Source organism: Dromiciops gliroides, chromosome 2 (assembly GCF_019393635.1).
Source record: "Dromiciops gliroides isolate mDroGli1 chromosome 2, mDroGli1.pri, whole genome shotgun sequence".
Taxonomy (NCBI): Eukaryota; Metazoa; Chordata; class Mammalia; order Microbiotheria; family Microbiotheriidae; genus Dromiciops; species Dromiciops gliroides.
This window is the reverse complement of record NC_057862.1, coordinates 463057543-463070242: the sequence shown is the minus strand read 5'-3', so window position 1 is coordinate 463070242 and position 12700 is coordinate 463057543. Positions and strand designations below refer to the sequence as shown.

At 45.6% G+C, this 12700-nt stretch overlaps 1 protein-coding gene across 1 annotated transcript; it reads right to left on the bottom strand.

Annotated features, from left to right (window-relative positions):
• Positions 1-270: 270 nt before the first annotated feature.
• On the bottom strand, positions 271-6705 carry LOC122739131 (osteoclast stimulatory transmembrane protein). The gene is made up of 3 exons (XM_043980977.1): positions 6662-6705; positions 1389-2394; positions 271-648 (listed from the first exon to the last, which is right to left on the bottom strand). The coding sequence occupies exons 1-3, from the start codon at positions 6703-6705 to the stop codon at positions 271-273; spliced, it is 1428 nt and encodes a 475-aa protein (XP_043836912.1).
• Positions 6706-12700: the final 5995 nt, after the last annotated feature.

Sequence of the window (12700 nt, the reverse complement as noted above, 5' to 3'; positions counted from 1 at the left end):
GCTTACTAAAGGCCTGCCAATGAATTGATCTGTATTAAGGTCCGTTCCAGCTCTGACTTTCCATGTTCTGCATTCTGAGATACCTTCCAGCTTGGGTGTTCGGCTGGGTGCAAATCTTCTGTAGGAGGTATTTGACTTCCTAGAAAGGAAGCTCTGTCCTCCTTCAGAAGGTTTGAGGGGGTGACCCCAGGGAGCATCTCTGAGGCTCTTGCAATATTCTAAGGTACCCCCTGATCCTCAATTCACTGCTTGTCCCAGACTCAATCCGGACTAGAGGACTTGGGAACGTGAGCAGGAGGAAACACAGACACATGTGGATTCTATGTGCCTCTTCCAATGATTTTGGTGGAGCCGGGAAAACAGGTATCGGGCCCTCTGCTCTTCCTGAGCCTGGAAGAAAGAAGCGGCCACTCTGTGACCCAGCCGGCGGGCATAGGTCTCCAGGAAGACTGTGGCAGAAGCAAAGAGGAAGAGGGTCCCAGCGGCCAATGCAGCCGTGTATTGTGGGGGATGAGCTGGGTGCAAGCGGCAACTGGCTGAGGTGAAGCGGAGTTCCCACTTGTATGTGTCTTGGTAGATTTCCAAGGATCTCTCTTCAGAAAGCTGATTGAAGATGAAGGAGACAAAGGCAAGGACTGTGTACTTGGCCTGGAAAAGGAGGGATGAAAGGTAAAGGTATAGCATAGAAGCCAATTCTCTTAGGCATTTCTCAGGAGGCCCTGACGTGAACCGGCTATGTGACCTTGGCCTAATCATTTTCTGCTCAGTTTCCTTCTCTATCAAGTGAGGGCAAATTGGATTAGAGGATTCCTATCATCTTCCAAGCTGTAAAATTACCTGTTTATGTTCTAAGATTCCTCCTAGCTCTAATATCTGTATTCTAAAGTGTTTTCAAGCACTACACCCATGATCCTCTGATTCCTTGAAGGAAACTTGACAGCCCCTCCCCCGGTGGCCAACCTCATGATGGGACCTCTCTGAGGTTCTTCAATTGGCTGATGGTCTAAACTTCCAGCCTTTAACATTTGTTCAGCAGGGTAAGAGCTTACAATCTGCCAGTCCAGCATTTGGGAGCTCAAAGGTCCCCTCCACTCTAGGATGACAATGACCTCTACAAAATGGAGGTCATCGATGTGAGAGTTAGAAGACTGCCTGATTCCAAGAAGCAGCTCTCTATCCACTCTAGTAACAGTGCACGGATCACATTCTAAGACCTTGTCCAGCTCTGACATTCTATGAAACCCTGCAGGTTTGTATGCAGAGCAGAGAGCTCAGGAACTGAAGATGATCACCTTGAAGGCTTCCCACCTCCAAAACCATATTAGGAACCTGAAGGCCTCCCAGCCCTCTGCCTCCAGGCCCCTGCCCTCCCTTGCTCTTTGACTCACATCGTACTTGATGCTCAGATGGATGGGCAGCGTGGGCAGCCTCTGGGCCCAGTCTACTGCCATGTGTGCCAGAAGGAAGGCCACATAGTCTGCAACCACAATCACAGCCATGGCCCCCAGGGGCATACCCAGAAATGCCAGGCGAAAGAGGCAGTGGAGAAGTTCAGCCCGGGAGAGCTTCAGGCCAGTCAGCCTGAGGCCCAGGGCTGGAGGGGAGGCGTCCTGGGGAGAGTCCTGGCTCTGTCTGAGCAGCTGCTCCAGTTGTTTGCTGGTATAGAGGTTGTCAAACTGCAGGTTGGTCAGATAACCCTTCAGGTACCACATGGACTCAGATAGGAGGGAGAGAATGAAGACTCCAGCCAGCACCCGGTTGGTGCCCAGAGCCAGTCCCCGCACCAGCACCTCCAGGGCTGAGACGTCCTCATAGACCCTCTGGGTGGCCACAAGCATCTGGAAATACAGGGCGGAGTAGTTGCTAGGGCTCTCCAGGCTCAGTCCCCGGTCCCCTGGCCGCCCAGCTGCCTGGTCCAGGGCTTCTGTGGCCGCCTTTAGCTGGTGAGTGGAGTTGAGTAAGCTTTCCAGAGAGCCCTGGGCCACACACCTCAGCACTTGGGTGGTAGCACCCACGTTGGCCAGAATGTTGGGTACGACACGGGTGGCCAGCTCGGCGAAACCAGATGACAGAAGCAGGCGGCGGCCCTGCCTCGTGCCTAGTGTGGGCACGGTGATGGCGAGCAGACATCGGGCTGGGTGCACCAGACCCAGGGCCAGGAAAAGCAAGAAGCCACAAGCCATGGCTCCTGTTGCAGAAGTCCTTGCTGGGTACAACAGGGAGACAGCCAACCAGTTGTATGCGAGCCCACCAGCGGCCCCAGAGATGAGAGCACACAGCAGGAGCTGAATTAACAACTGCCCACAGCTGGCTGGGACAGGCTTCGAATACACCTCCCAGGCTGCCCGCAACAGCGCCTGAGCCTTTGGGAGCCCTGAATGCCAAAGCCACCTCCTGCATGGGGGAGACAAGGAGGAAACCTCTGTGAGCTCAGAAGGGCCATAAGATCATGAAATTTAAGACCCCCCCCCATTTTATAAAGTGAGAAACTGAGACCCAGAGAAACTGTGACTTAGCTGCTAGGACTCTCCCCCTACCTAGAGTTACCTCATATCTATTACACGTAGAGCTTGTATATACCCAGATATGCATGTTTTCTCCTCTGATGGAATGTAAACTCCTTGATGAAAAGGACTGTCTTGGGGACAGCTAGGTGGCACAGTGGATAAAGCGCCAGCCTTGGATTCAGGACGACCTGAGTTCAAATCCAGGTTCAGACACTTGACACTTACTAGCTGTGTGACCCTGGGCTAGTCACTTAACCCTCATTGCCCTGTGGAAAAAAACCAAACAAAACTAACAAAACAAACCAAAACAAACCAAGAAAAAACACAAGAGGCATGAAAAGGACTGTCTTGCCTTTGTCTTTATATACATCCCCAGCACCTAGCACACAATAAGTGCTTAATAAATGCTTGTTGGTTGACCACAGGCACTTGGGTAACAAGAAGCAGAACTAGGATTTCCTAGGATGATCACTAACTCTATGTGTGGAAGGTACCTTGGAGGCCATTGAGACCATCCCCCAATATGAAAGATGAAGAAACTGAGACTCAGGGAGGTAAATAACTTGCCCAAGGTCACACGGATAGTAATGAGGGACTCGAACCCAGACCCTCTGACTCCATAACCAGTGTTTTTTCCATTCTACCAAAAAAAAAGTCTTCAAGCTCTAAATTAGTGGGTTTGGGTGGTTTTTTTTTTTTGTTACACAACACTGTGCCTCTACTGCCTCAGCCTAGCACTCAAGGTCTTATGAAACCTGCCCTCAAACAATCGTCCTAGATTTCCCTACCTCTCCAAGTACCTCCACTCTGAGACCTACTTGCTTATTGGTAAATCCTTCTGGAACTACTATGTCATGGAAAGGCCCAGCCTCAATGTGTCAGCTTCACTTACAAATCCCTCTTCTTTCTGTCAACTTTATCTCCACAATGACTGCCTTGCCCCCTTACCTGCTTCCCTCCCTGCATCCTCCCTCCTCCTTCCAACTCCACTTTCTCTTTATCTTCCCCTATGAGGATCTAATAAGCTCCTTGAAGGCAGGTACTGTCTTGTTTTCTTGGTTTTGTATGCCTGACATTAGCACAGCACCTGGCACATAGTAAGCGGTTAATAAAATGTTCTAATTATCCATCCGTCTGTCCATATATCCATCCAGTCATCCATCTGTCTGTTTATCTCTCTATCCATCCATCTATCCAGTGATCCCTTTCCTTTCCTTCCTTTCTCCTCCTCCTCCTCCTCCTCCTCCTCCTCCTTCTTCTTCTTCTTCTTCTTTTTCTTCTTCTTCTTCTTCTTCTTCTTCTTCTTCTTCTTCTTCTTCTTCTTCTTCTTCTTCTCCTTCTTCTTCTTCTTCTCCTTCCTCTTCTCCTCCTTCTCCTTCTCCTTGTTCTCCTCCTTGTTCTCCTCCCTCTCCCTCTTTCTCTCCCTCTCCCTCTCTTTTCCACTCTCTCTCAGTAAGGACCAGATTATAGAGAACTTTAAATACCAGGCTGAAGTATTTGAGAAGCAGCAGGCATAGATAAAAAAGGGCATTAGTTTTGTAATCAGAAAACCTGGGTTCAAATGTCAGTTTCTTACTACTTGTGTGACCTTGGAAAGTTATTGAATTTTTCTGGGCCTCAGTTTTCTTGCCTATAAAATGAAGTGACTAGGCTAGCTTATCTTTAAGTTTTTTCTCCTAAATCTAAGTTTTCTGATAATTGACAGGTTGATACTACCTCTTCCAAGAAGCCTTCCCTGAGTGCCCACATATGGAAGTTATTCTTCCTTTCTCTGAACCACTGTAACACTGAATTTGTACTTGGGTCAAGGAGTCTTGCCATCCTGCCTCTTATTATATTTATATATGACAATAGTATACATTTCTATATTGCCTTAAGATTTACACAGCAGGGGCAGCTAGGTGGTGAAGTGGATAGAGCACCGGCCCTGGAGTCAGGAGGACCTGAGTTCAAATCTGGCCTCAGACACTTAACACTTACTAGCTGTGTGACCCTGGACAAGTCACTTAACCCCAATTGCCTCACCAAAAAAAAAAAAAGATTTACACAGCAATTTCCCCATGTGAAGTAGGTAGTAAAGTATTAATGTCCCCACTTTATAAGTGAGGAAACAGAGAAGTCAAGTGATTTGCCCTGGGTCACCCAGCTAGAAAATATTGAATTTAGTATTTGAAGCTAGTTTGCTTTGTATCCCCAGAGCCTAGCACAGTGCCTGGCACATAGTAGGTGCTTAATGAAGACTATTTAACTAACCTTGCCTATAGTTGGTGCTCAGCATTTGTTGCATAAATAAATGAACAAATGAGCGAGTGAATGATTGAAAAGCACTATCCCCTAGCAAATCTCCCCTTCCTCAGGTCTCCAGACCCAAATTACCCCATCTCCATCTTTGATCCCAGTGAGGTAGCCCATAGCACAGTACTCAGGCGACCTGAATTTGATTTTGGCTGTAATATTTAATGATCGTGTTATCTTAGGCACATCACTTCCCCTGTCTGAATCTCAATTTCTTTTTCTGTAAAACCAGAATGAAATATTACTTCCCTCAGCTGGCCAAGTTCCCTTCTTCATGATCTATAACAACTAGCCTCAGAGTCATCCAGAAAGCAGCCTCTTGTATCCACTAAAACTAGTGGGAAGAAAGGGCTTCATGAATATTCAGGGTGGGGAAACCAATTCTCCTCATCCCCAGTTAGCTTGCTGTCCCCATCCTCTGGTCCTCTGACTCTCCTACTACACAGGGAGGAGCCCTAACTCCAAGTAGAAAGGCATTTCTTCACATGACCATATAAGGAGATGTGGAAGTGACCTGTGGTCTGGGAAGGAGGGCTTGCCATTGTGTGTGTAGGGGGGTGTTGAGTGGGTGGACCAGTCACAAGCCTGCTTTTATTATGAATTGGGGGGGTGATCTATTAGGGACCTTCTCACTTCTGATCAACTCTGTCCCAAAGTCTAAGGTCCCCCCCTCCCCAGATCTGATACTCAGTATTCTAAGGACTAGTCCGTCTTAGTTCTGATCATCTCTGCTCTAAATTCTAAGGTTCCTCCCAGCTCTGATACCGTGTTCTAAGATCTAATGGGATTCTTCTCACTTCTGATCACGTCAGCTCTGAAGCCCATCCAAGCTCTGAAGCCTGTATTCAAAGGTCTAAGGTCTCCTCTAGTTCTATGAAGCTATTTAAACCTTTCCACAAATTGCCTTGGGAGGTCATCTGGGCAGGGATTATTGTCTTTAATTTCCAGACTAGGAACCTGAGGCCCAGGTAAGTGTTGTTATGTCCCACTTGTTCTTCATGACTCTACCTATGCTCACTTCATCTCCCCCCATGTTCACAGGGAGCTGAAATTCTCTTAGGGGCAGCCTAACACCTGGGAATCTGACCCTACCCCCACACCATAAACCACCCTTTCTGCCAATGGCCTGCCCTCAGCATTCCCATCTTCAAAACAGGCCATGGACCCCCACTCCTCTTGGAGGCCAATTTCAAATATCCTGTTTACATGTAGTGCTCAGCTAATGCATCTGTCCACTCACATCTAGGAACAACTATGTCCTCCCCCTACATCCTCTCACCTCCCCTGCCTCCCCTAGGGTCTCAATTCTGCTCTCTGTTTTCCAAGGGAACAAGGAACCCATCTAATAAGATACCCTGTTGCTCCCAATGTAGGCTGTACTTTTGCCCAAGAATGGCTTACATAAAACTTGAACTGTGGCCTCTTATTGGTCTCATTTTAAAATGTCCACACACACACACACATACACACACATGAGCGCACACTTTTTTTTTTCCAAAAAGATTTAATTTTAAGGTCACAGACTATTTTCAGACTAATATGATAGTTCTTGTCATTGTGGTCAGGGTTAGGAAAGCTTCCCACCCATATTTCCCTCATCCTCCAGGTAAGCCATGTTCATTTATAAGAGACTTTCTGGCTGGCTCTGAGGATAGCTGTTTTTAGTCAGGCAGAAAGGGATAGCAATATCCTAGCCAGCTGAGGAGAATGATATTTTAGGCAATTGTGGCCTTGGGATATCCCACACACCATCAAGTAGGCACCTACAGATTTCCCCTTGTCTAGAACCAGCTCCAGAGGAGGACCTGCTGGGCCAGTTTCCTGTAGTCCAAACCTTCCCTCCCCACAGTCCAACCTACCCCATTCTGACCAGCTGCTCCTCGGTCCCTGGTAGGTGCCGCATACTCCTAGAGTAATAGTTGTCCATAGATCAGATGGGAGACTTGTAAGTGCCTTAGCAGAAGAGGAAGTGTATGTGTGTGTGTGTGGAACTGATCAGCTGGGATGTGGGAAAAATAACCACTTCTGCTTTAGAGACCTTTAAAAATGGTTCCCTCCCCCGCCCTATCCTGTATGGCCTATTTGACATCACCAGGCATTGTGTAGGAGGAGGGATAGGATTGGTGGGAGACAGTGTGACTGAAGAACTATAAACTTCTTAAAGCTTCTATCAAGGAATGTAGGAGGTTTTTAAAATTATTATTTTTAAACATTCATTTTTTGGGGTGAGGCAATTGGGGTTAAGTGACTTGCCCAGGGTCACACAGCTAGTAAGTGTCAAGTGTCTGAGGCCGGATTTGAATTCAGGTCCTCCTGAATCCAGGGCTGGTGCTTTATCCACTGCACCACCTAGCTGCCCCTAAACATTCATTTTTAAAAACTCTGAGTTCCAAATTCTCTCTCTCCCCCATCCTTTCCCCTCCTCACTGAGAAGCAAGGAATATGATATTAATTCTAAATGTGATGTCACACAAAAATCATAATTAGCCTCATTAAAAAAAAAACAGTAGGAGCAGCTAGGTGGCACAGTGGATAGAGCACTGGCCCTAGAGTCAGGAGTACCTGAGTTCAAATCCGGCCTCAGACATTTAACACTTGCTAGCTGTGTGACCCTGGGCAAGTCACTTAACCCCAACTGCCTCACTAAAAAAAAACCAAAAACACAAAAAACAGTAAAAATAAAGTTAAAAAGTATGTTTCAATCTATATTCGGGGTTCATGAGTTCTCTGTGTGAAGGTGGATAGCATTTTTCACCATGAATCATTTGAAATGTCTTGGATCATTGTATTGATCAGAGTAGATTGAGTCTTTCACAGTTGATCATCATTACAATATTGCTATTACTGTATACAATAAATATTCTCCTGGCTCTGCTCATTTCAGTTTGCATCAGTTCATATACGTCTTCTCGGAGGCAGCTAGGTGGATAAAGCCCTGGATTCAGGAAGTCCCGAGTTCAAATCCAGATGCAGATACTTGACACTAGCTGTATGACCCTGGGCAAGTCCCTTAACCCTCATTGCCTCGTAAAAAAAACCCAAAGATATGTCTTCTCAAATTTTTCTGAAACCATCTCCCTTGTCATTTCTTATAACACAATAGTATTCCATCACATTCATATGCCACAACTTGTTTATCCATTTCTCAACTGATGGGCATCCCCTTCATTTCCAATTTTTGGTACCACTAAAAGAGCTACTATAAATATTTTTATACATAAAGGTCCCTTTCCTTTTTTTAATCTGTGAAATCTGTACAGTTTTATAGCCCCTTGGGCATGGTTCCAAATTGAAACATAGAATTTAGCATTGGAAAGGACTTTATGGAGATCATTTAGTCCAACCCCCTCATTTTACAGAAGAGGAAACTGAGGCCCAGAAAAGTTAAAAACAACTTTTCCCAGGGCCTCCAGTTCTGGCATGGCAGAATATCTTTTTGACAAGCACACCCTTGGAGACAGTGACAACAATTGCTAAGCCACACCTGGCTTCCCTCACACCTGGGAACTGTGGGCGCCACTCCTGTTTTTTACTGCATACATATTTTGGTTAAATGACCCTTTAATAATCTGTACCAAAAAAACTACCACCATTTACATCCTAATAAAGTGACTGGGTACTGATGAAAACAAACAAAAACAAAAAACAACAACAACAAAAAACAACTTGTCCCAAGTCACTCAGGTATTGAGTAAGAGAGTCCAGATTTGAACCCAGATACTCTTTTTTTTTAATAGTGAGGCAATTGAGGTTAAGTAATTTGCCCAGGGTCACACAGCTAGTAAGTGTTAAGTGTCTGAGGCCGGATTTGAACTCAGGTACTCCTGACTCCAGGGCTGTTGCTCTATCCACTGTGCCACCTAGCTGCCCCCCCCTTTTTTTTGAATCCAGATACTCTTACACCCAATATAACTATTTATAACACTCTGCCTCTCAATATTCTACTCTTCAGGGAGCCTTGAATCTGGTAAGAGGGGCACAGGTTGAGGCTCCAGACACTTAGCCCTGTGGCTGGCCAGTCTTGAAGTGGTGGGGCAGGCATTGTCCCAAAGCAAATAATTAGGAATGTCTGGAGCAAGGCAAGAGCAACAAGGATAGTGAAAGGACTGAAGAGCATGCCATGGGGTGCCAAAGCCTGGGGCTATTTATCCAGAAGCTAGTCAGCAAGCATTTATGAAGAGTCCACTATGTTCCATTTACTGAGAAGAGAAGATTTGAGTGGGGGAGGGGATAACAGTCTTGCAGTATCTGAAGGGTTGCCATGTGTGACCCTGTATAATGTGCTCCGTCTTGGAGCCTAGATTTCTTCAAGTGTCAAATGGAGATAATAATGACCCCTGACCTGCAAGTCTCACGGGGCTGTTGTAAATATCACTAGAGATCACAGATGAAACATGCTTTAGAAAGTCAAAGGCACAGCACCTCACACTCCAAATATCTCCTTTTAATACATGGCACTGTTTGGTAAGGGACTGATTATCCCTAAGATAATAAGCTCCCTGTCATTAGAAATATTTGAGCAGAAGCCATAAGGAATGTTGTAAAAGGAAGAAGGAGGTTGGATTATAGACTGCTGAGGGCCCTGCCAACTCTGAGCTTTTAGCATTCTATGAGTTATAAGTTATAACTAATCCTTATTGTGCTGCAAGGTTTCAAAAATTATTTTTAACTGCTAAAATACTTTATCGATTCTCTTTTTTTCATCTCTGATTTAAGGTTTGCAAAACACTTTACTCGAAGGAGTCCTGTGAAGTAAGATGTGTAAACATTACTGTCCCTCTTTTAAGTATTATTGTCTGGAAGCAGCTAGGTGGCACAGTGGATAAAACACTGGCCCTGGATTCAGGAAAACCTGAGTTCAAATCCAGCCTCAGACACTTGACACTTACTAGCTGTGTGACCCTGGGCAAGTCACTTAACCCTCATTGCCCCAGGGGGAAAAATATTATCGTCTGATGGTTTCCCATCAGAAAACTAATGCCAAGGATCACACAGATAAGAAGGGAGTTGGGAGCACAGCAGAGCTAGAACCAAACCCCCCCCCAACCTGCATCTACTATACTATACTCTACCCACTCCTAGAGTCTATTATTCCAAGGGTCAAAGGTTTTCTAAGGTTCTGTGATTCTAAGATTTTAACGTTCTATATAATTATGAAATTCCAAGATTTGATGAAAAGGCAGAGCCAGGCTCCCCTACAGGTGCCAGGCTGCCTCTTTGGCCTGTCTGAAAGCTTGCCGTTGCATGGGTTTGTCTTCCTAAAAGACCTAGAGAGATATGATAACTATCTTCAAGTGTCTGAAGGACCCAGTTATGGAGGAGTGAGATTATAATGATTCTGCTTGCTGCTGGAGTACTTGTACTAAATTCAAAGGACCGTATCCAAAAGTGAAGTAGGCTACCTCAACAGGTAATGAGCTCCCTGTCAATAAAGGTCTTCAAGCAGGTGCTGGTTGACCACTGGATATTGTAGAGAGGATGCTTACTTAGGTTCAGATCGGACTAGATGGCCTCTGAGCTCCCTTTGACCTAAAAAATCCTGTGAAACCTTGAATCCTTGTTCAGCAGTCTGTTTCCAAAGTTTCTATCCAGTCACCCACCCCTAGATCCAAGGCAGGAAGGTGGACCAGACAGAGAACTGCCCTGAGACAAAGGAACTCTTAACTACACTAATCACCATTGTGCTTATATCACCTACCACTGCTTTACTGTGTGACCTTGGGCTAATCACTGCCCCTCTCTGGGTCTTAGTTTCTCCACCTGTAATATGAGAGGGTTAGGCTAAATGACCTCATTGGCTCCTCCCAGCTCTACGTTTCCCATAATCACAGCTTTGTGATACTTGTTTGTATGTGAAGGTGAATAGACCCTGGGATTTGGATTCAGGAAGACTTATCTTCATCAGTGTTCAAATCTGGCCCCAGATAGTTACTAGCTGTGTGACCCTGGGCAAGTCACTTAACCCTGTTTGCTTCAGTTTCCTCATCTATAAAATGAGCTGGAGAAGGAAATGGCAAAAACCACTCTATTATCTTTGCCCAAATGGCATCATGAAAGGTAAAACATGACTGAAACAAGAATTTGTGTATGGAGCTGGATAATAAGGTCCTGGCCTCTTCACACCATATTTTGCAGACATCTGCCAAACCTGCTCATGACTACAAGCTGGGCCATTATCTCAGTACAAGACAGGAACTTGTGTGGCAGATGCAGGTTCTCTGGACACCTTGGGTTCTCTCCACCCAAATCTCCGATTTGTTCATTAGCATCTCTACCTGTGAGAAAAGGAAAAGGAAGGAGCAAAACTACAGTTTTGAGAGTGTCAAGAATTGGAGGTGCTCTGGGCCTGAAGCAGAAAAAAGAAATGAGCGTTCCCCATCGTAGAGGATTTCCTCCATGTCTCCCAATGGATCAGGGCAGTTGCTAGGAGAAACAAAGGTATGTATTTCTATTGGGAGGTTAGTATCAGGAATATCTGGACATAGTCTCAAGGCAAGTGTATGTTGATGATAGTTTGCATATACATTTGGGTGAAATTAGACAGTGAGAGTCAGTTTGGATAAGATCTAAGTGACGTTTGAGAGTGAGTGTGCAATACAGAAGGTCCATTGGGGTAGGGATATGACCTAGTTTCTAGTCCGCTGCCTGCCCTGTGTGATCTGATGAAAGGCTGTAAGACTACATTGTGTCCAGCACAACGAATCTGGCTATGGGACTTCAGAGCTGCTTCCTGGTTTCTGTTTCAAAAAGAAAGTCCCTGCCAGGCATTGCGTGACCTAGGACACTGGGTATCCTGATGAGTCCAGTAGAGAGACACTTCTCTCTGCTGCCATTAGCAGGATTGTTATAATGTTAGTGTCTTCTCTCTTTGCAAAGTTTTTCCCCCAAAATCTCAAAGCTCTTTACAGACCCCAACCTAATGACTCCCGGCAGGCAGGTGAGTTTCAGAGAAAATAGTTATTGCCCAGCATGAGTGTAGCCAGGGAAATGTGAGCTTTGGAGAGGGCCGAGTATTTGGCCTTAAGCCACCAGTGTGTCAGGGGCCGTTAGTGTGTTAAAATACAAAATAAAGCCTGCTGTTGGCTGCGAGTCCGAAGTCCTGTGCTACCTCCATTCACCATCCACTGCAGTGCAGACATGGTTATTGAGAAAACCCCAGCCCAGGCATTTCAGCGAGCCTTGCTCAGAGCCTACTTGGAATATTGTGTCTGGAACTGGGGGACAGACTTTAGGAAGGGTGTTGATGAGCTGGAGTGAATCCAAACAGAAGAGGGTCAGCAGGATAGGGAGTACACTGTTATATGTCTCAGCTGAAGGAATTGGGGCTGCTTAGCCTGGAAAAGAGAAGACTTGGGATGGGGGAGGAAGGGAACAACATGACAGCTGTCTTCTAGTACCAGGAAGGGTAATAGTACCTGAAAATAATTCCCGTGAAAGAGGGCTTAGACTTATTCTGCTTAGCCTCAAAGGACAAAACTGGAGCAGTGAATTAAAATTTAGCTCATCATAATGAAGAGCTTTTTACCAAGTAGAACTGGCCAACAAGGGGATAGGTTGCCTCTGTAAGTAGTGAATTTCCCATCACTGGAGAGGCTGGGTCAGGGATATCAAAGTGGGCATTCCTGAATTTAACCTCCAGGGCTTATTCCAGCTCTAAGGTGAATCAGTGAATCTATTGCATTTACTAGCTGTGTGACCTCGGAAAAGTCACTTTATCCCTCTTGGCCTTAGTTTCTTTGTAAAATGAGGATTCTTCTACTTACCTGAGGAAGTGGTTTTCTTTGTTTCCAGCTCAGGTTATGGCGGGAAGTTACTTTGTAAGCCTTAAAATGCTGTAGAAATGGGAACCGTTTTATGATCATTCTACCTCAGTTAGAGCAAACCACAGCAGTGTGAGA

Bases quoted from the DNA above. Each gene is read 5' to 3' on its own strand.
- LOC122739131 (XM_043980977.1), bottom strand. From the start codon at position 6,705: ATGCGGCACCTACCAGGGACCGAGGAGCAGCTGGTCAGAATGGG. The intron at 2,395-6,661 runs GTAGGTTGGACT...TCCCCCATGCAG, and splicing joins GAGCAGCTGGTCAGAATGGG to GAGGTGGCTTTGGCATTCAG. The intron at 649-1,388 runs GTGAGTCAAAGA...CTCCTTTTCCAG, and splicing joins ATCTGAGCATCAAGTACGAT to GCCAAGTACACAGTCCTTGC.